Source organism: Callospermophilus lateralis, chromosome 8, assembly GCF_048772815.1.
Source record: "Callospermophilus lateralis isolate mCalLat2 chromosome 8, mCalLat2.hap1, whole genome shotgun sequence".
NCBI classification, from domain to species: Eukaryota; Metazoa; Chordata; class Mammalia; order Rodentia; family Sciuridae; genus Callospermophilus; species Callospermophilus lateralis.
The window spans coordinates 55,638,670-55,659,339 of record NC_135312.1 but is presented as its reverse complement, the minus strand read 5'-3'; the positions used below and the strand labels follow the sequence as shown (position 1 = coordinate 55,659,339).

At 34.2% G+C, this 20,670-nt stretch overlaps 1 protein-coding gene across 1 annotated transcript; it reads right to left on the bottom strand.

Annotated features, from left to right (window-relative positions):
* Positions 1 to 1,336: 1,336 nt before the first annotated feature.
* LOC143405925 (albumin-like) lies at positions 1,337 to 20,307 on the bottom strand. The gene is made up of 15 exons (XM_076864364.2): positions 20,229 to 20,307; positions 19,503 to 19,560; positions 18,421 to 18,553; positions 16,182 to 16,393; positions 15,286 to 15,418; positions 14,428 to 14,525; positions 12,830 to 12,959; positions 11,658 to 11,872; positions 10,469 to 10,601; positions 9,270 to 9,367; positions 5,594 to 5,732; positions 4,777 to 5,000; positions 3,304 to 3,436; positions 2,563 to 2,630; positions 1,337 to 1,420 (listed from the first exon to the last, which is right to left on the bottom strand). The coding sequence occupies exons 1-14, from the start codon at positions 20,305 to 20,307 to the stop codon at positions 2,589 to 2,591; spliced, it is 1,827 nt and encodes a 608-aa protein (XP_076720479.2). The 3' UTR covers positions 1,337 to 1,420; positions 2,563 to 2,588.
* Positions 20,308 to 20,670: the final 363 nt, after the last annotated feature.

Sequence of the window (20,670 nt, the reverse complement as noted above, 5' to 3'; positions counted from 1 at the left end):
ATTCAGTATTTGGACTCACCTCTGAGGATGATTTAAAAATAAACTTAGGTTAACTATCAAAATAATGTAGCATTCACAGCCTATCATCACAGTTTAACCTCAGAGGAAGAACAGAAATATGTTGTTGTATCAAAAAAAAGAGAGGACATCTTAGGTCTTTTCAGGTCCTGCTCAGTCTTTCAAGGCAGTAGCTCTGTACATAGCAACCTATGCCCAAATTATACTTTTTCTAAAACCCTTCTTGGAAACTGAGATGAACTTTATGTTTGTGGTCTTATCTTTGATGCCAAGCATCTGGAATCATTGCAATGAGTGGATGGGATATATTAAAAATATAAATCGTCCAGAGATCCCACACTTTATTGTCCCCTTGGGCTCTCTCGTGCTTTGGAGAGATTGCAACAAATATGTTAAGTGCTGGATTCATTTGAGCTGAGGCCAAGTAGGGGTTGCATAGGGATGAGGGATGTAATGGTGGGTTGCAGAACATAACAGGAAGAGAAGGGACTTTTTTTTTTCAACTTGAGCAAGCATCAGACTTAAAATGAAACTATAGAGGACTATTTGTTAAGAACGAGTTGTGAAATAGTAAGCACAGAATGAAACCAAGCCTGTAAAAATTTTAAAAAAAAATACAAACTATTATGACTATAAATGACTACGTAAACTGCTAGTCAAAATTGTGGTATAAGTAATTACCTCCAGGAACAGGGAAAAGAGGCTTAGTATTGAGTACAAGACCTTAACTTCTTTACAAGAAACTTTAAATATGCTTGTACTTCATCAGTTCAACACATTTTAACCAATACTGGATATAAGTTCCTCCAGATCACCCAACCCTCTCTTCCATTAATGCTTCTAAAAATTTCTAACACATTTCATGTATTGTCATCCTAAACTGTCATTAAATTTCTCCAAGAATGACTTGGAGAATTTTAAATCTAAATTTTAATTAGTCACCTTAAAAGTCATCTCTCTTTTGTCTCTCACTAGTTCTCAGAGAGTCCCAGTAGGAGAAAGAGACAGGCTGTAAATGCCCTATCCCTGCAACAGGTGTTATTCTTTCATAATGTTAAAAGGCTATTTTGAATGTTTATAACCCATATCTCAGATGAGAATTAACATTTCTTTTCATGAAGTAGCCTCTAAGGAACTAGAAGGCCTCTGCTGAAGTGGGGTGAGAGACAGAAAATTGAAACTTTCACAGATCCACAGAATTTTCAAGGATGGAAACACACTTTTGGAAAATAACAGTCCTGGACCACAATATTAGATTCTTTTCATTTTTTATTAATTACAACATAGAGCAAAGAGGTCAAACATTTTAAAAAAGTTGTGTTTCTTAGAGTGTTGATTTTACATCAGCAGAAAAGACAAACAGATGGATAAAGTCTTAGTCTCTTTCTCTTCTCTGGACAGGCTGAAAAACAAAAAGAGAAAAATAGAAGAGCTGTTTGTAAAATGTCATATATTTTTCCAATCTGTTACAACTAATGCTAAATTGCTTCGATTTTCTTTCTGAAATTTCCACCAGAAGAAACAATTTAAACCTTCCAAAGCTTAGCTGGGTTCCCCTTTTGCTGGACAAAGGCACAGGACACACCAACATGTTGTGAAGTGCCCTCTTCTTCAGTGGTTCCACCAGACTCAAGTCAGAGGCCTCTATCACCACTCCTCAGGGCTATCTAGCACCTACTCTTACCTAAGTCATATCTAAACAAAAAAATATCTGCTCAAATTTGGAAACCTAGGAAGACATTTTTTCCACTTAGGACTGAAACATATCACATTTGGGAATGACCAAATTTTTGGAGATACAAAATGCCTATTCTTTGTTTGGATGCACAAGTAGTATTATATGGTCAAATAACCTGGTTTTACCAATACTTTATTTCATTGCTATTCTATTTTTTAAATTCTGTTCCAAAAAATAGTCAAACATGTTTATGCTCAAATGTTTATGTTTTAAAGTGGACCTTTTGTCATAAGAAGAAAAAATTCTATTATATTAAATTCTATTATATTAGCATGTTGACACGTTAAAAATTTAGGAGCGTGTTAATCATTCTACACTGGAAGTTAAGGTAAGATAGATTGTTTATTAAATTATTAGGTTGAACCACGTGAAACCATTGATATTCAACTGTTTTTAACCTGCAAAATGTTCTTTCATATGGTTCTAACACTAGAGTTTCTGCTGGTGAGGCATCACTGAGAGGACTCTGCACACAGTTCACATATGTCAGAAGAGGACAATGGTTAACTCAATTCCTGCTGGAATTTTGAAATATGACTCCAACTCTTACTAGCTTGGTTGCCCCTTAGGTAAATATATTATATAACCCATGCCTTTATGTGACCATTTATTCATCTACAAAATGAGAATAATAAGAGTACCCAACTCAGATATTTTTTAAATAATTATAAGTTAATATATAAAAAGAGCTAAAAGTAGTGGTTGGTACTTATCTATATGACTGTTGACAAATGATCAGTCATCTTTGCTTTTTTAAATAATAACAATTATAATTACTTTTTAAAAAATACAAAGTATATAGTTACCTGAGATCCTTGTGATTGTGATGTTTTTATGCTAAGGCCGCTTGACTTGCAGCAACCAATTTGGGGCCCTGAATACAAAGAAATGACAGACATTGGGAAAATATTAGCATTACCATAGAATACAAAAATTAGCAGGTTATACAAAAAATAGGTGATATACAGTGATTGTACCTGCATCACTCCCTTTAATTCACATTAAACTACCAGGATCTCTACAAGGAAGTTCACCAACAATCACTCTCCCCAGGAAAATAAATATCTATCTATCTATCTAGATAGATAGATAGATAGATAGATGATAGATAGATAGACAGATAGATAGATAGTCAGGGTACAGGGTACAGGGATGACTATTAAATGATTTATATATTTAAAAGTCTATTTCCACCACCTGAACTAACTTGTAAATTTCAGCCAAATGAGAAGACAGCAATTTTGGGGAAAATGTTTAGATTAATGCTTTGCTTTACTGACCAAAACATTTTAGGCCTTATAAATATGTCTATCTATTCATAACGATCACAAATTTGGAACAGAAGAGACATTAAAAAAATTTAATATTATGCCACAGTGCAGCAGGAGATAAAACCAAGAACTACTAAACTCATTTTGTAAGACAATTGTACATAGAATAAGATCTCTGCTCCATGCATCTTTCAAAACCTAAATCCCTAACCTCTGACCTGACCAAATGCACAAAAATGAAAGTTGGAAATATTAAAATGAAAGCAGCTCCAGCACCTCCTCGGAGAAGCAGGCCTCCTTGTCGTCAGCCTTGCAGCACTTGTCTAGAAAAGCTACAAAATCCCCCATCACGGTTTTCAGTTGATCCATTGTTGCTGTGGGCTTGTGTTTCACCAGCTCAGCAAGTGCTCTGCATTTGAACAGAAAATGAAAGACACAGCAAGAAAAACTTAAGAATATAAGAAATATGAAGGATATAAGATTGGCACTTAACATCATAAACCTTGCAGGGCCCTGTGGCGCACACCTGTAATCCCAGCAGCTCAGGAGGTTGAGGCGGGAGGATCACAAAGTCAAAGCCAGCCTCACCAACTTGGGGGAGGCACTTACCAACTCAGGGAGACCATGTCTCTAAATAAAACATAAAATAGAGCTGGGGATGTGGATCAGTGGCTAAGCACCCTTGGTTCAATCCTCAGTAACAAAACAAACAAAAGAAAAGAAAAAGCATTAAATCTTAGAGCCAGGCAGCTCTGGGTTTGAGGTCATGTATGCCATTCTAACCTCATGTGACATTAATAATCCACTTCACTAGGGTTGGTGAGAGGATCAAATAAGATAATCAATGCAAATCACTCAGTGTTTTACAGAGTTTCAGTAGCTTGCCAGAAAACGTATGTCACGGCATTCAGATATTGTTCAGATTTTACGAGCTATGCTTCATTGACTTTATAGCTCTTGAAGGGTTTTAAATGACCTCTAAATTTTTAATGACCTTGAACTTCATTGAAAAATCTTCTTCTTTAAGAATCTTTAAAGTTGGCCTGTCACTTTTGCCCTATTCAAATTTAATTAAGGGAAGGTTACAGGAGTTAAGACTTCCAAACAAGTGGAAGGTGGTGTTTCCCTTTCATTGACAAATAAAAAGGCAACAGAGCCCCAGTGTGCTGTGTGGGAATAATAGGTTTTATAATATTAGTTTTAAGTCTCTATCATGACTATGGGTGACCAGAGATGACAGCAACTTTCTGTTGCTAAAGTTCATGCTATTCTCATTCTTTCTGACAGCATTGAGGAGTTAAGCCTCAAAACTCACATTTCTAGATGTTTTCTATTCAATTGTCATTCTCAAACGTCACATCACAGGGTTTTCTCTCACCTGTGGGGTCACTCTAGAACAAACTTAAAGTACCATTCATGCCTAGAAATAAATCCCCCTATGATTTCTACAACTAGTTTTTTTCTATCCACAAATTCATCAGTTAAATGTTAAGCCATTTCTACGCGACCTAGCCTATGATCTTATTCTACTGGGGTGTTCATCCACAATATCACTATGAATAGTTTTTGCCCTCCAAGGGGAAAAAAAAAACATTCATTTTATTCTTGACAATTTTATCAACTTAATAAGGCCAATACTTAAGTACTTTCCTCCAAGGAATATAATCAGTACATGAGAGGGTTTACTCCTTTCAATTAACAGTTCTCTTTATCAAAACTATAAACATGTGATAATGAAATACTACTCACGTTTGTTTCTTGATTTGTTGCTCAGTCTCTGGAAGTGTGCATATATCTGCATGGAAGGTGAATGTATCAGCATGCAATTCTTTGGGAACATATGTGTCATCAACTGATAGAGCAGAAAAGCATGCCCGCTTGTACACAAAGGACTCAGAGCAGCATTTGGTGATTCTCTCACTCACTGGATTCTTCTCATGCATCACACACACTGAGTTCAGGATTGCAGTCAGCTGAAGAACAGGAAGGAGAGCAGAAACTCAAAAGAGGCAAAAGAGTCCACAAACACTCTTTTTCCCATGCACCCAAAGTTGTGACATATTAAACTAGGAACAATGAATCCAAAGTTTACTGAGGCAGCAAATGACTATCTTTGGAACTAAACATAGGGACTCTTTAATATTGACTCTTTTAAAAGTAAGTCTAGATGTCTCAATATTCTTAATACTTGAGAAGATGATTCACAAAAATAATTGTAAGTAATATGTCCTAACATATGTGTTAGAATGAGAAAGAAGTAGTCTTATATTGACACATGAAACAGAGACCCCAAAAATGTAAATATTTAGGAAATTCCAAAACACTGAATATTCATGGATCCTTTTTCAAAGCAAGTTATAACTTTGAGATCTTATCTAAATTCTAACTTTGGCAGTTGAGATAATATAGGTGACCAAATTCTGCACACACACAAAAATACATAGACATAGATATACCCATGCTAGTCATGTACACACGTTAGTCCACTCCTGCCTCTAAAAGTTAGCTTTGTCAATTTCATAAGATGAGAATTCAGTATTTAATTATTATATTTTAAAAGACTCACATAGCCTTCAACACAGGGCAGTCTGTGTGATTCAGAAAGCTTACAGCACTGGGTGGCCACTTTTCCTAATTTTCTTGAAGCCTCCACAAGAGTTGGAGTTGACATCTGGGGTGCTTTCTGAGTATGACGAATTACAAGTCTGTTGGGGGAAAAAAAATTTTCATGTGTGTTTAGCCAAACAAGAAACTGTCTTTTTATAATACAGTATATCAAGCAGAGAAAATTCAAACAAAATTAAAATCAACTAATATGTTCTTGTTTGCCATTCACAGAATTATGTTTGTCTAAGTCAAGTGCAGTGATGCAGGACTCTAAACCCAGTTGCTCAGGAGGCTGAGCCAAAGTATTACAATTTTGAGGCCAGCTTCAGCAATTTAGTGAGAGCCTAAGCAACTTAGCAAAACTCTGTCTCAAAAAAAATTTAAAAGAATTTAAAATTTTAAATTTTAAAAGAATTGCAGCTCAGTGGTAAATCTCCCCTGAGTTTAATACCCAGTACCTGCTATCAAAATTATCTTCATCTTCAGAATGATGGCTTAATGTCAGAAAAAGACTTTGTCCTGTCTAAGAGATCATTAAACATGGCTTTGAATACCACCTGCACCATATAATCTCAGGAAGGTTAGCTACCTTATTACAATCCAGTGGCATTAGTATACTTATTATTGCATCTTTGTTTCATTAAATTCTTTTGAGAGTGTAACATAAATCAGGACTATGATGAATTTGAAAGATATAGGTGAAAAATGGGAGGAAATATCCCTGCCTCAATAGGTATGATGAAAGGATTAAATTGAAAGTGATAATATAGGCAATGAACAAGGTATGTTATCCAGCATGTAAGAATCACTTATAAAGTATCCCAATCACCATGTAAAGTCAATGTAAGACTGTAATCTACTTAATGGAAGAATCTATGTATCATTCATTATTGTTAGCCTGAACTATAGTTTAAAAAAAAGTGCTAACTATGTATATTAACTGCACAATAAATTCCTACTGAACCATGTGTCCCTTCTTCTTTCTTGACTTTTCCTCCATACATAAGGGCCTATTAAATGGGGACATTACTTCAGCATGCACTTTTATCTCTATCTCTTCTAGGGAAGGAAATTCCACAGGAAAACAAGGTCATGACCATCAAAGTCTAATGTATCTTCTGAACATCCACTCTTCCCACCAATAAACCAATAGGAATGCAATTTCCCATATTAGCTAAGTCCATATCTTTGTCATGTTTTTGTGTTCAGCTTTTATATTACTTCTTGAACTACTGCTATTCAAGGTCTACTACTTCCTGCTCTGTAAAATGCTGCTAGGGTTCATTTACTCACAAACTATCCCTTAACCTCCAAGGAACATCCTCAGTTGATAAGCCAACATTTGGCACTAACCCTCCCAGCCTACATACTTCCAGTCTCAAAAGACCATTTTTTTTAAAACTGTACATAAATAGAGGCCTCTGCATCCCATCGACTATATTTTCTCTGCTCTCCAGACTTTCTTGATAAAGAGAGTTTAGAAATATATGTGTATCCGCATAAATCAAAGGCATTCCTGTATATCAGCGACAAATCTTCTGAACTGGAAATGAGGAAATCCACCCCATTCACAGTGTCCTCAAAAAAAAATAAAATACTTGGGAATCAACCTAACAAAAGAGGTGAAAGATTTATACAATGAAAACTACAGAACCCTAAAGAGAGAAATAGAAGAAGATCTTAGAAGATGGAAAAATATACCCTGTTCATGGATAGGCAGAACTAACATCATTAAAATGGCGATATTACCAAAAGTTCTCTATAGGTTTAATGCAATGCCAATCAAAATCCCAACGGCATTTCTTGTAGAAATAGATAAAGCAATCATGAAATTCATATGGAAAAATAAAAGACCCAGAATAGCAAAAGCAATTCTAAGCAGGAAGTGTGAATCAGGAGGTGTAGCGATACCAGATTTCAAACTGTACTACAAAGCAATAGTAACAAAAACAGCATGGTACTGGTACCAAAACAGGCGGGTGGACCAATGGTATAGAATAGAGGACACAAAAACCAATCCACAAAATTACAACTATCTTATATTCGATAAAGGGGCTAAAAGCATGCAATGGAGGAAGGATAGCATCTTCAACAAACGGTGTTGGGAAAACTGGAAATCCATATGCAACAAAATGAAACTGAATCCCCTCCTCTCGCCATGCACAAAAGTTAACTCAAAATGGATCAAGGACCTTGATATCAAATCAGAGACTATGCGTCTGATAGATGAAAAGGTTGGCTCCGATCTACATATTGTGGGGTCGGGTTCCAAATTCCTTAATAGGACACCCATAGCACAAGAGTTAATAACAAGAATCAACAAATGGGACTTACTTAAACTAAAAAGTTTTTTCTCAGCAAGAGAAACAATAAGAGAGGTAAATAGGGAGCCTACATCATGGGAACAAATTTTTACTCCTCACACTTCAGATAGAGACCTAATATCCAGAGTATACAAAGAACTCAAAAAATTAAACAATAAGAAAACAAATAACCCAATCAACAAATGGGCCAAAGACCTGAACAGACACTTCTCAGAGGAGGACATACAATCAATCAACAAGTACATGAACAAATGCTCACCATCTCTAGCAGTCAGAGAAATGCAAATCAAAACCACCCTAAGATACCATCTCACTCCAGTAAGATTGGCAGCCATTAGGAAGTCAAACAACAACAAGTGCTGGCGAGGATGTGGGGAAAAGGGTACTCTTGTACATTGCTGGTGGGACTGCAAATTGGTGAGGCCAATATGGAAAGCAGTATGGAGATTCCTGGGAAAGCTGGGAATGGAACCACCATTTGACCCAGCTATTGCCCTTCTCGGACTATTCCCTGAAGACCTCAAAAGAGTGTACTACAGGGATACTGCCACATCGATGTTCATAGCAGCACATATCACAATAGCTAGACTGTGGAACCAACCCCGATGCCCCTCAATAGATGAATGGATAAAAAAAATGTGGCATTTATACACAATGGAGTACTACGCAGCACTAAGAAATGACAAAATCATGGAATTTGCAGGGAAATGGATGGCATTAGAGCAGATTATGCTAAGTGAAGCTAGCCAATCCCTAAAAAACAAATGCCAAATGTCTTCTTTGATATAATGACAGCAACTAAGAACAGAACAGGGAGGAAGAGCAGGAGGAAAAGATTATCATTAAACAGAGTCATGAAGCGGGAGGGAAAGGGAGAAAAAAGGGAAATTGCATGGAAATGGAAGGAGACCCTCATTGATATACAAAATTACATATAAGAGGTTGTGAGGGGAATGGGAAAAAAATAAGGAGAGAAATGAATTACAGTAGATGGGGTAGAGAGAGAAGATGGGAGGGGAGGGGAGGGGGGATAGTAGAGGATAGGAAAGGTAGCAGAATACAACAGTTATTATTATGGCATTATGTAAAAATGTGGATATGTAACCGATGTGATTCTGCAATGTTTGTAATGATTTGCATAACCAATAAAAAAAATAAAATAAAATGCTACATTATCTTAGGATAAAAAAAAGAAATATATGTGTATCTTTGCTATTAAAAGTCATATGCTAGGCAGCCTATATATATGAAGTATTAAATAATAGCAAATTGGTCAAGGAAAAAAGTCAGAAAATAAACAAAACTACTTACACATTTTGGAATTTATATTCCCCAAGCTGCTCATAGAGATCACAGTTTTGCTTGACTACATTCTGAGGCTCAGTCACAAGAGGCTTAAATTCCTCAAACTGAAACATAAAAGAATCCATTTATAGTATCCTTCTGAGGACCAGATACCGGTCACTTTTTACCCCTTCCTTCTTTCTTCCAAAAACCACATGAGTAGATGTTCAGTGCCACATCTGTCACATCACATTCAAATTGTTTCTCTTATTTGACAAGACTGTATAGTGCAAGAGTTTCTGGAGTTCAGTGGCTGGCTTTGGAGCCAGGCCATCTGACTCATTTTCCAGTGGTGCAGCTTTATTTACCAGTTCTGAGATTCAGAATCCTCATCTTCACAATAGAGGTAAAAATAGTGCTCACCACCCAGAATTACGCTGGGAATCAACTAAGCTAATGACATTAAAATAGCACCTAGTACATAGTAAAAGGTCAATAAATGTTGGTCCTGAGTATTATTATTATTATCATTATCATTATTATTATTACTATTACTATTATTATTAGGCCATCTCTCCAGTTGGATCCTCAGCTCTCTGAGGAATGTTGCCCTCAGCATCAGTTGCAGGACAGTGTCTGGCATACAGCAGCTTCTTGGTAGAGGAAAGAAAGTCTTCCTCTGATTCTATAACAGTTTGGAAACCTTTAACATATAATAGTAGGCACCCTAAAATCCTCCAGAATAGGTGTATTCTAACTTATCATCTTGTAAAACATTTCCTAAACCTTCTCAAAAAGATTTTAAAATATTCTAAAGAAATAAGTTTCATAACCTCCCTAAAGATATTACCTCCAGTACTTGATAAATCTTGGGTCAGGTTAACTTTCTTCATATCTAAGTTACATCTCTTTTAATTGACATTTAAATTTACCTGATCTTATTTAGTTCTCAGGAATATGGAAAACAAAGAAATGATGCCCAAGATTTTGTGAAATTAGAGATTACTGTCTTCATATCTTTCTTTTCTAGACCAACTGTTCTAAAATTATTAACCATTCTATTTAAGGCTATTTTTTTCTAAAATATTTAAGAGCACAGAACTGAATCCATCTCAAGGAAAGATCTAAAAATTGTACTGTGTATCATTTCAGTCTTGCATTGTTTTTCTTTCTCATTATTAGAATCAGCAAAGAGCTGTATTCTTCTTTTCCTGCAGGACACCTACCACATTGCCATAGCATGCAGGAGGATCAGCTTCAGCACAGCACTTCTCCAGTTTGGCTTCATATGCCTTGGCAATTCTCAGCAGCAAGAGGGAACCATACTCAGGGTGCCTTCTTGAATATTCATACAAAAACCTAAGTAAGAGAAACATAGATTTAGTTGAAACAATGAGCAAGAACGTGTACATAACTAACTCCAAGTGTGACTCATATTCCCAAGTTCTGAATTTCACTAAACCCCATGGAGTGAAGCTTAGTGGCAAAGGACTTGGGGTTCTTCCTGTGCTCAATTTCTGGTTCTGCCGCTTATTTTACTCTATTACCTTTGGCAACTTATTAAAACTAAAGAGCTTTAGTTTCCTCCTCTGTAGATTGGGAATGATAATAATATTCATCTCATATGTTGGGTTATGAGAAATACATGAACAACGTGTGCAAAATATATACTCATACATCTTAAATATTTTATGAATTATATCTGTCACTTTTTTATAAATATGTAGTTTGATTTGGATTATATCTCAAAAGTATTGTACTAGACAGAGATATGTTCTTAAAATTTTCTTTTTCCTCTTCATATGATTGAAATCTTTTATGATATTATTTAGTGCAAAGGAAGCTATTGCAATCCAACAATAAAACTCTAAAGCTTGTTGTCATCATTCTTATTGATCGTATATAATCATTTGTTATTTAACTGCCTTGCCATACTACTGAACTTTTAGCCTTTTCATCCAAGCATGAAACATGTAGTGTCAAATTCTATACTTTGTTTTATATATTCCCTGTCAACACAAAGATGCATAGATAGAGATAGATGTATTAAGATGATTGATAGGCAATATAAGTTCATATATATTTTAGATATTTAAGAAGTACCCTTTCAATGAATGATTGAACAAGTAAACATTATATACATAATTTGTATACATACAAATATTTCTAGAGATATTTCTAGAGATGTCCCTAAGGAGTAAGGAACATTGAGCTTTACCATGAATATATACTGAATGACAATGTTTGAAATTAATTGTTTCAACCTTTAAAGACTGGGAGACGATGGATGAGTCAAAGAAGCATTCTTGGCAACATGGAAACTGTAGTAACTCCAAAGGAAAGCCTAGCATATCTTCCTAAATCAAGATCTTGTTAAATCAAATGCTAAAAAGGGTAATTCCTTATCTAACTTACGTGCCCAAGAAGATATCTTTTGCCTCAGCATAGTTTTTGCAAACATCCTTATCCTCAGCATAATCAGTTGTTAGTGCTGGTAAGTCAGCAGGCTTGTCATCCTCTTCCAGATCAATGATGCAGTGGTATCTTTCCAACGGGGGCTTAGCACAACATTCTCCCACTTTTTTGGAGATTGTGTCTTGATTATTACAAGCGTAATTGGAAAGGGTTATCTGTGAGGAGGTCAACAATTGTTCAACATAAATTAGCATTGCTACACTTTCTCTTCAGATATTTGTGATGTTGCAGAACACATTCACTGTATTCCAAGGCCTTTCATTCACAACTACTGTGCCTTCTATGAACACATATCCTCTGTCAGTACTTCTGAGGCTCTAGGCTACTAAAACATACCTACTTGATCAAAATACACTAGTTAGGAACCAGTTAACATTTATTTGTTTATTATAATTAATTAATTAATCTCAGATATTTATCAATTTTATATTTCCACTGTAGAGGTATGTAATTTTTTTAAATTAAAATTCAAGGCTATTTTTTTCAATATTTCCCTCAAAATAAATGCAGGCATTTTGAAACCAAATAACTAAGTAAAGCATGAAAGATTTTAACAAATGAGTCAAGATGACAGTCATGGGTTTTGCTTATATGTATAAAATATCTGTCTTAAATTTCCAGGAAGTGTCATGATAGCTCAGGATTCTGATATATGGTCATTATTTTTAATCTTTGAAGAAAGGGAGACAACACTACAAATTTGGGGGAAAAGATCATTTTGGGGAAAACACTTAATGAAAGGAGACAACATAGAGGGGGAAAAATGCATTCTTTCCAAAGGTCTCTTGAGAAAAATGGCCCTTCTCCAACCCAACCTTGCTCCCACCCCAAATATGTCAGTAACCAGCCGTCCTCCTTCACCTTCAGCCTAGATTCTCAGAGTATGACCGAAAAAAGTTACAAATGGGTGAAAGAGTTTTTCAGGTCATTTAGTAATTAGGATAGCAAGGTTTACAAGAAAGTACCACAGAGAAGGGAAAACTGGAAGACAGAGCAAATGAAAGCACAGAAGACTAAGTCACCCACTGCCAGTTGTTCTCAGTTATGCTAAGTACATGTATTCTAGCATCTTAAGCATATAAGCTACAAATGGAAAATATATAGCTCTTTACCCTGTCATGTATAGCTTCAAGCAGATCACCACTGCAGGATTCCTTGTTGATGTTAGTAAGATCTGTTGCCATCTTGGTAATTTCTGTAAATTCAGCTTGGGGAAATTTCTGGCTTAGACGAGATACTAACCTAAAAAAAAATGTCCCCCCATCAAAATATTATAATCAGGCAATAACTGATGTTAAAATCCTATTTAAATTCCATTTATATCAAGGAAATTCAAGACAGACACATAGAAATTTTTCTCAATTCATTAATTATTTTAATGCTAGAGCTGAATCAAATGGTGTTCTTTTTTTTTTTTTCTTGTTTTCTTAAAATTATCCATTGTAAGAGTGTGGGTTGGATGGAAAGCTGATAATTCATAAAATTAGCAATCAAAGAGGAATGTTGAAAGGGGCAACAGTGTGAGGGGCATCAGGTATGGAGCCCCAATCTGTCTTCCTGATCTGACTTCAAATCTTCATAACAGTGAGACCTAGGCAAGTTACTTCTCTGAACTTTAGCCTTCTCAGTGTCACAACATCAAGCTAAATGGAAGGACTATTTTGAAGATTAAATTAGATAATCTAGGAAGTATCACACAAACTCCAGTTACTCTTTTTTCCTTCATTAAAACCCATTTTTCCTGACTACTAAAATTCTTCAAGAAAATTAATTTCATAACATCTACATACTGATGAAGTTTTTATTAAGCACACTTTTACCAAGAAATTGATCCAGCACAGCCTCCAAGCTCTCTGACAAGATATAAAAGACTAATATCATCATTCTTTCCAAAATCATTTCCATGCTGTCTAAATCCAGAAATAGAGACTTCTTTCCCAGAACCAATCATTGCCTGTGTAATGTGCATTGGTTCATGTTAAGGGTATTTTGTTTATCAATTTGGTTGTATTTTGTGGTCTGGGTGGTAGGAATGAAAGCAAAGATAGTTCAATTGACAGTTTCTAGAGAGCATGCATAATGTCCATTATTTTAATTTTATCTCCTGTTATATAGATTCATTGTTGATTGACAAGTGAGGAGTTAGAGAGGCAGGTAATATTTTTCTTAGTCAAATACTGAAGGATGTTCCCAGAATCAACTAAATAGTATGAAAACAGAGGTCAAGGCAAAAATACGAGATTAAGAGCAGAGTTGAAGCTAAGTAAAAATTATGAGTGCTAATTTGGCTTACTTCATGACTGAATTTAATTATAGGACACAACAAAACAAGTAGATGCTTTCAGATCATTGTGGGAAAGGATAAAATTAAATTAAAGATCCTGACTATAGATCTTTAAAAAGATACACCATTAGAGTATGTTTCCTAGTCTTCATAAAAAATAGAATCCATATGTCTTTTTTTTAGGACAAAAATGATAATGTCTTCTTAATTCTTTAACAACTTAGAAAAATAAGACAAAAATAATGTCAAGTTGTTCCGTATGTTCTGATTTTCACCTCGAAGAAATTTTACCTTTTAGACACAATGACAACAAACTATATTTGTAAACACTGGGAGAAATGACAAATAAATGTATACTTTTGTCAATGGAACCATTATCACTTTTACATTTTTATAAAGATAAAAAATTGTATTAAAAATATTTACCATGCTTTGAAACCTCTTTCTCCATATTTCTCAATAACGCTACACTTGAATCTATCTTTGGCAGAAGAAAGCATTGTTGTCTTCCTCAAATTCTCAAGCTAAAGAAAGAAAGAAATTTGAAAAAAATGAAGAAAAAAAAACTTCTATACAAACACAACTTCAAAAACTCAGATGAGACTATGCCACATTCAATCTAAATTCCCAAGTACTCCCTTTGGGAAATAATCATTTTGCTATGTAAGAGGAAAAATTATTCTGGTCATAGTGGAAGCCTCTATGTAGTTAAAACCAGCTAGGACACATTGCCAGAGAAAAGGCTCTGAAAGAAAAAGTATATGCCAATATCCCAGGAACATATAACCTAGCTGAGTTCTGCATTTTGTGCATAATCCATTTAAGTCCCTCTTCTGATAACATCAAGAAACTCCCCAGAGAACACAACGAGGTACACAATAAATACTTATGGAAGAAATAAATGATCTCTTGCTTCTAGTTGCAGTAAAATTCTCTACTTTGAATTCCTTATCCATCAAAAAGTCTCATGAAAAATAAAACAAAAACTGTGGGCCCTTGCTTGACAAATACTTCCCTATAGAGAGAATCACCATAGAGGGGGCAGGACATTTAACTATGTGCACAGTGATTCCCTCCATCAGATCAGCACTTCTAAATCTCAGAAGGATGAAGGAAGAATAGGAGAGCCCTTCAAAAAGAATAAAACTTCTTTGGAAGACATAAAAGTAAAGCTCTTTGGAACATGTAGGGAAGTGTGTTTAGGAGAATAAGGTTTCCTAAACCTAACCACAAGATGTTTAAAATCTGACATTGCACTATGGATTGGTTCTTCTTGGGAAATACCTTTGGTGTCAGGCATTCTGCTTTATCAGCAGCTTGGCAGCATTCTGTCACAAAGCCTTTATACTTTTCCGTCAAGTCAATGATTTTCTGGGCACACAAGTAAGGATTTCTCCTGGCAACTTCATATACAAAGCTAATTTTAAAAGAAGATAACAAGAAGTCATTTTTCCATACCACACAATATTACAGAAACAATTACAATCAACATTCTCCCAAGAGCCTCCAAAAGCCAAAGACATGTAATTTACCACTGAAGCTCAATTTGCATATGATGGCCTTGTCTTTTTCATTCTTTAAGTCAGTGAAAAGAAAGGATGAATTTGTGATGTATATGTATGTGGATCACATAATAAATGGTTAAACTGGGCTGATCTAATATTGCTGACTAAATCAATCCTGAGAGAGTATATATTTTTTCAGAATGTTTTAAAACATGTCTCTTTCAAATTTTCATATAGATCATACCTGTTTCAAGATCAAAGAATTTTGATTATATTTTTTGTTGTCCAGAATTTTGTGATGTGAAGTATTACTTCTTTAAAACTCAACATGAGAACAAAACTTCCAAGTCTTAATGTTGGAAATGGCTTGTGGTATGGTACTTATTATAATGAGTATTGACTTACTCCTTAATTTTTAATTTTGAGAAGATGGGAGGGGAGGGGAGGAGGGATAGTAGAGGATAGGAAAGGTAGCAGAATACAACAGTTACTAATACGGCATTATGTAAAAATGTGGATGTGTAACCGATGTGATTCTGCAATCTGTATTTGGGGTAAAAATGGGAGTTCAAAACCCACTTGAATCTAATGTATGAAATATGATATGTCAAGAGCTTTGCAATGTTTTGAACAACCAATAAAAAAAAATTTAATTTTGAAACATAGATTACTTACTGTCCCAAAGCCTTCTGTTTATTTTCTTCAAAGGAGGTGCACAAAGCATCAGGATGTTTTAGATCAAGTGCAGGGATGTTAGGCGTATCTTCTTTGTGCTTTACGAGGCATTGAAATCTCTCAAGGTCTTGTTTATCACAGCAGTCAGCCATATCACCATAGGTATCACGAAGAGTCGCAATTGAGCATGTTTTCTCTCCAAAGATAGTATCCTAAATGGAAGAGAGCAATCTACACATTACTAGGAATGTCTTTATTTTCTTTATTACAAAAAAAAAAAAACAGCATAAATATTTAACAAACTGTTAAAGCATGGTGAAGAAATCATCTATATTGCACATATGTCTGATATATCTTATATTGAAACATCCCAGGGGACCCCATGAATATGTTTTATGTATGAGTCAAAGCATAAATTTAAATATGAAAAAAATCTTAATGTAATACAAAATTTTAAACCCATCAAAAAAAGGAAATTGTATAAGAATTCACTTCCCCCATTAAATTTCCTTGATTTGGCTACTTCTGTGAAATTGTCATAACAATCAACTGCCACAATATTATTTATGATGAATAAAACTTAAGGACAAAAAGAGAGTTGATGGCTCTAAGGAATGTTACCTTTCTCTGCTTCTTACCCATCATTAGGGAAACTAGCCTGCAGTGCAGCAGGTGAATTCATCTTAGACGGAAGGAAATACTCAGATACTTTCTCATTTAATCTGCTTCTTTTTGAGAGACTCAATTTTTTAGTAGATACCATATACAAATCTACCACACATTATTACTGCATTAAAATATAGATTTTCTTATTCTAGAAATATTTCTCTCAAATTATTTCACTCATTGAATAAATCCTTTTTTTCCTCATTCATTGTTATTATATAAGTAATTCTAACCATATAGAAAATTCACTGGTCTAGACAGAATTTATTATTTTTTTAAATGCTCTTTAAAAAATTCATATATAGAACCATAAAATTGGGGGAAGTTATAATACTTATTCACAGCAATGAGAGTTGTATCCAGAGATAAACAAGAAGAGGAAAGGGTCCAAAGACAATATGGATCTTGACCCTGGAGAGGCATATATAGATTGAGTGGTGAAAGAAACATAGGCCTCTTATTTTAAAGATGTATTTAGAAATAGCAAACGTTCAAGTTCTTCAAAAGGATTGAGTGCCTTGTTTTTTAATTTTATGTAAAAATTAATAACCCTAAAATGATGAATAAATAACTATAACTATTACTTTGCCCAGAGCATAGAAATCAGTTGGTGCTTTCTGGAAGTAAAAATCATGCTATTACCTCAAAGAGATATTAGACTCTTGTATTCAGTCAGGCATTATTTACATTATTTAGTCAAGATACAAGAATAACTGAAGTGTCCATCAACAGATAATAAATGGATAAAGAAAAATGTGGATGCATAAATAAAATGTAATATCTATATACAAGGGAATATCATTCATCCTTTAAAAGAAGGAAATTCTACAATTGGCACCAATGCAGGTGATCTTTGAGAGCATTGTGCTAAGTGCAATAAACCAATCACAGACAAAGATGGATGATTCCGTTAATATCTCATTGCTGCGAATAAGTATTTTAACTTCCCCCAGTTTTATAGTTCTACATATGAATTTTTTAAAGTGCATTTAAAAAAAATAATATATTCTAAAATAGTCAAATTCACAGAACCAAAGAATAAAAAGATGGCTGCCGGGAGCTAGGAAAAGGAGGAAATGGGGAGTGACTAATGAAATGGCATAAAATTTTACTTAAGCAAGATGAATAAACTGCGACAATCTGCTGCATAATATTGTACCTATAATCACGAATAACGTATTTCACCCATAAACTTTTAAAAGGATAGAATTCCTGCCAAGTGTTCTAACCACAATAAAATAAAGTTAATAAATACACAAAGATACATTATCTCTATTAGCCTCTATGAAAAGAAACCAAACTTCTTGAAAAGAGACGGTTACAAATCACAAATTGCCATTTAAATACACGGTGACTGTCACGTGTGTTCTCAATGAAAAAAATCTTGTTAAAACTGGGCATACCCACAACATCTCTGTCCCTGAATAAACAGTGAATGACTTATCAGTCCATATGAAACTTTTGAGTGTAGCTTACAAATTGTCACTTAATAGTAATTTTTTAAAAGAATTTTTTCTTTGAAATATTCTTAATAACTTAAAGGAAAAGAAAGAATCCCAAAATCAGAACTTACAAGTGGTTTGTTACAATCTGCTCCTGTATTATCAGCAACACATGCTTTTGCCAAGTCAGTCACTTGTGTTGTAAATTTTGCAAGGTCATCATATTCCGTCTTCTGGAGATACTGAGAAAAGGTCACCAGTACCCTGAAACAAACAAACAAAAAAAAATACAGAAACATGTAGCACAAAAAAACTTTAACATAAAACAGGTTGGTTGATTTACTAGAGAGCAAATTACTTATGTGTCTTTAACCTATGTTTTCTATATCTTTCTTATAATTATCCAGAAAGCCTATTCATATGAGGTATTATCAAAGGCCTAATCAGGTACATGTGGCTTCCTAGGTAGGCAGGATAGTATTTCAGCCATGTCCAAATTTGTATGGGTTCATGTCAGTAGAGGCAGACACACAGGGCAAACTAAAAAACTGTATACCAAATAGATTTAATTGTTGAGACTGGGTTTTGCATGAATCCTTTGAGTTACTTAAAATGAAAATAAAAACATATACATCATTATTTGGGCTATAGGATTGTAATGACCTTTTAAAAATAGACTATTTTCTCAATTTTTTAAAAAAATATTAAAATGTTCCCAAGAAACCACAGAAGAATTTGCTATGTAAAGGGAAGTTAGTAAGTGAGCTGCCAAAGGAACCATGTATTAGTCTTTCCACCATTGTTCCAGAGTTTCTGGGTAGTATGAGAAGTCCAGATTTTAACTGTTCAATACAGTAGCCATTAGACATATGTGACTATATACTTAAATTGTTTAAGTTTAATTAATATTCTATTTAAATTTAAATCAATTAAAATGTACATACTTAAATGCAATTTAACTAAACTTTAATACAATTTGACATTTTATTCCTCCATTGCACTTGCCATATTTAAAGTACTCAACAGCCACGTGTGGCCAGTGGCTACCATATTACATAACACTGATACAGAATATTTTCATCAGTACAGAAAATTGTAAGGGGCAACAATGCTCTGAAATCTGGACCATGATGACAGGAAAATGTAAGACATTTAGAGTAATAATCAATGTAATCAGAAACATTAAATTTGACTCTTCCATATTTTAACTTACAGGCCTTTGAACTCTTGCTCTCCGAATTCCTTATATCGTTTAATAATCTCACTTTCATCTAAGGAAAAGGAGAAGAAACAAAACAACATGTGTTTAAATACTGAAGAAAACAATTAATTATATGCTATGTTCTATATTTCTTTTCATTTAACTTAGGTTGTTTATTTGCTTCAAAATATTGGATTCTTATTCTTACAGAAAGTCTTAGGATGGTGAACTATGTCTTCCGCACTTAAAGAAGATATTATTCGATCACAAAGAATATTATTTTAACATCATTAAATATTTATAACTTTATATTCTAGTTATATAAAATCTAATGCTCTTATAGTACCTATGAACAGCAACTGAGAAGTAAATACAAGTGGAAATCCTATTTTTATTATTAATAACACAAGAGTTTTTCTATTCTAAATAAAGCAAGGTGCGTTAGGTAGGCCTTAGAAATTGTGAATTCTATCTTATCTGTTCTATGAAGTGTAAGTCACTCTGCCTGGCATTTCTTCATTAGAGAAAAGAAATTACATTCACTAAATAATTCTCACCATGTTGTTTCTTCTTAACTATATTAATTAAATAACCACATAAGCATTCACAAAAACAAAAAATCATCACATTCTAGATATAAATGCTAAAGGAAAACTTAATTCTTTAAATAGATGGGGGTTTACTGAAACTTTTACTAGGAAAAAAAAAAGTTGTACAAAGGAAAAACAGAATTCTTACCTGCTTCTCGACGAAACACACCCCTGGAATAAGCAGAGCTGAAGAGAAAGAGAAAGGAAATAAAGGTTACCCACTTCATTGTGCCAAAGGCTTGTGGGGTTGATAGAAAAGGTAGAATGAATGCAGGGAAATTAGCCCTAATATACTTCTTTAACCAATAATTGTAGATTATTAACTAGACTCATCTTTGTATTTCATTGGCTCCCAACTGATTACAAAGCCATAAGATTCTTGCCAAAAAAATGTTTGACTAGATTCCTTGCGTATGTTTGTCATCTGGAACTGTTTTCTCCACAACATTTTGTCAATTTATCAAAGTTATGTAAAACATCTTATCAAATTTTATATAACAGTTTAAACGATTTGTACCTATTATTCAATACCATGTTCTTTATCTGCTATTTCTCATTTGAATATTTTGGTTTGTGATATTTGCAAAAAT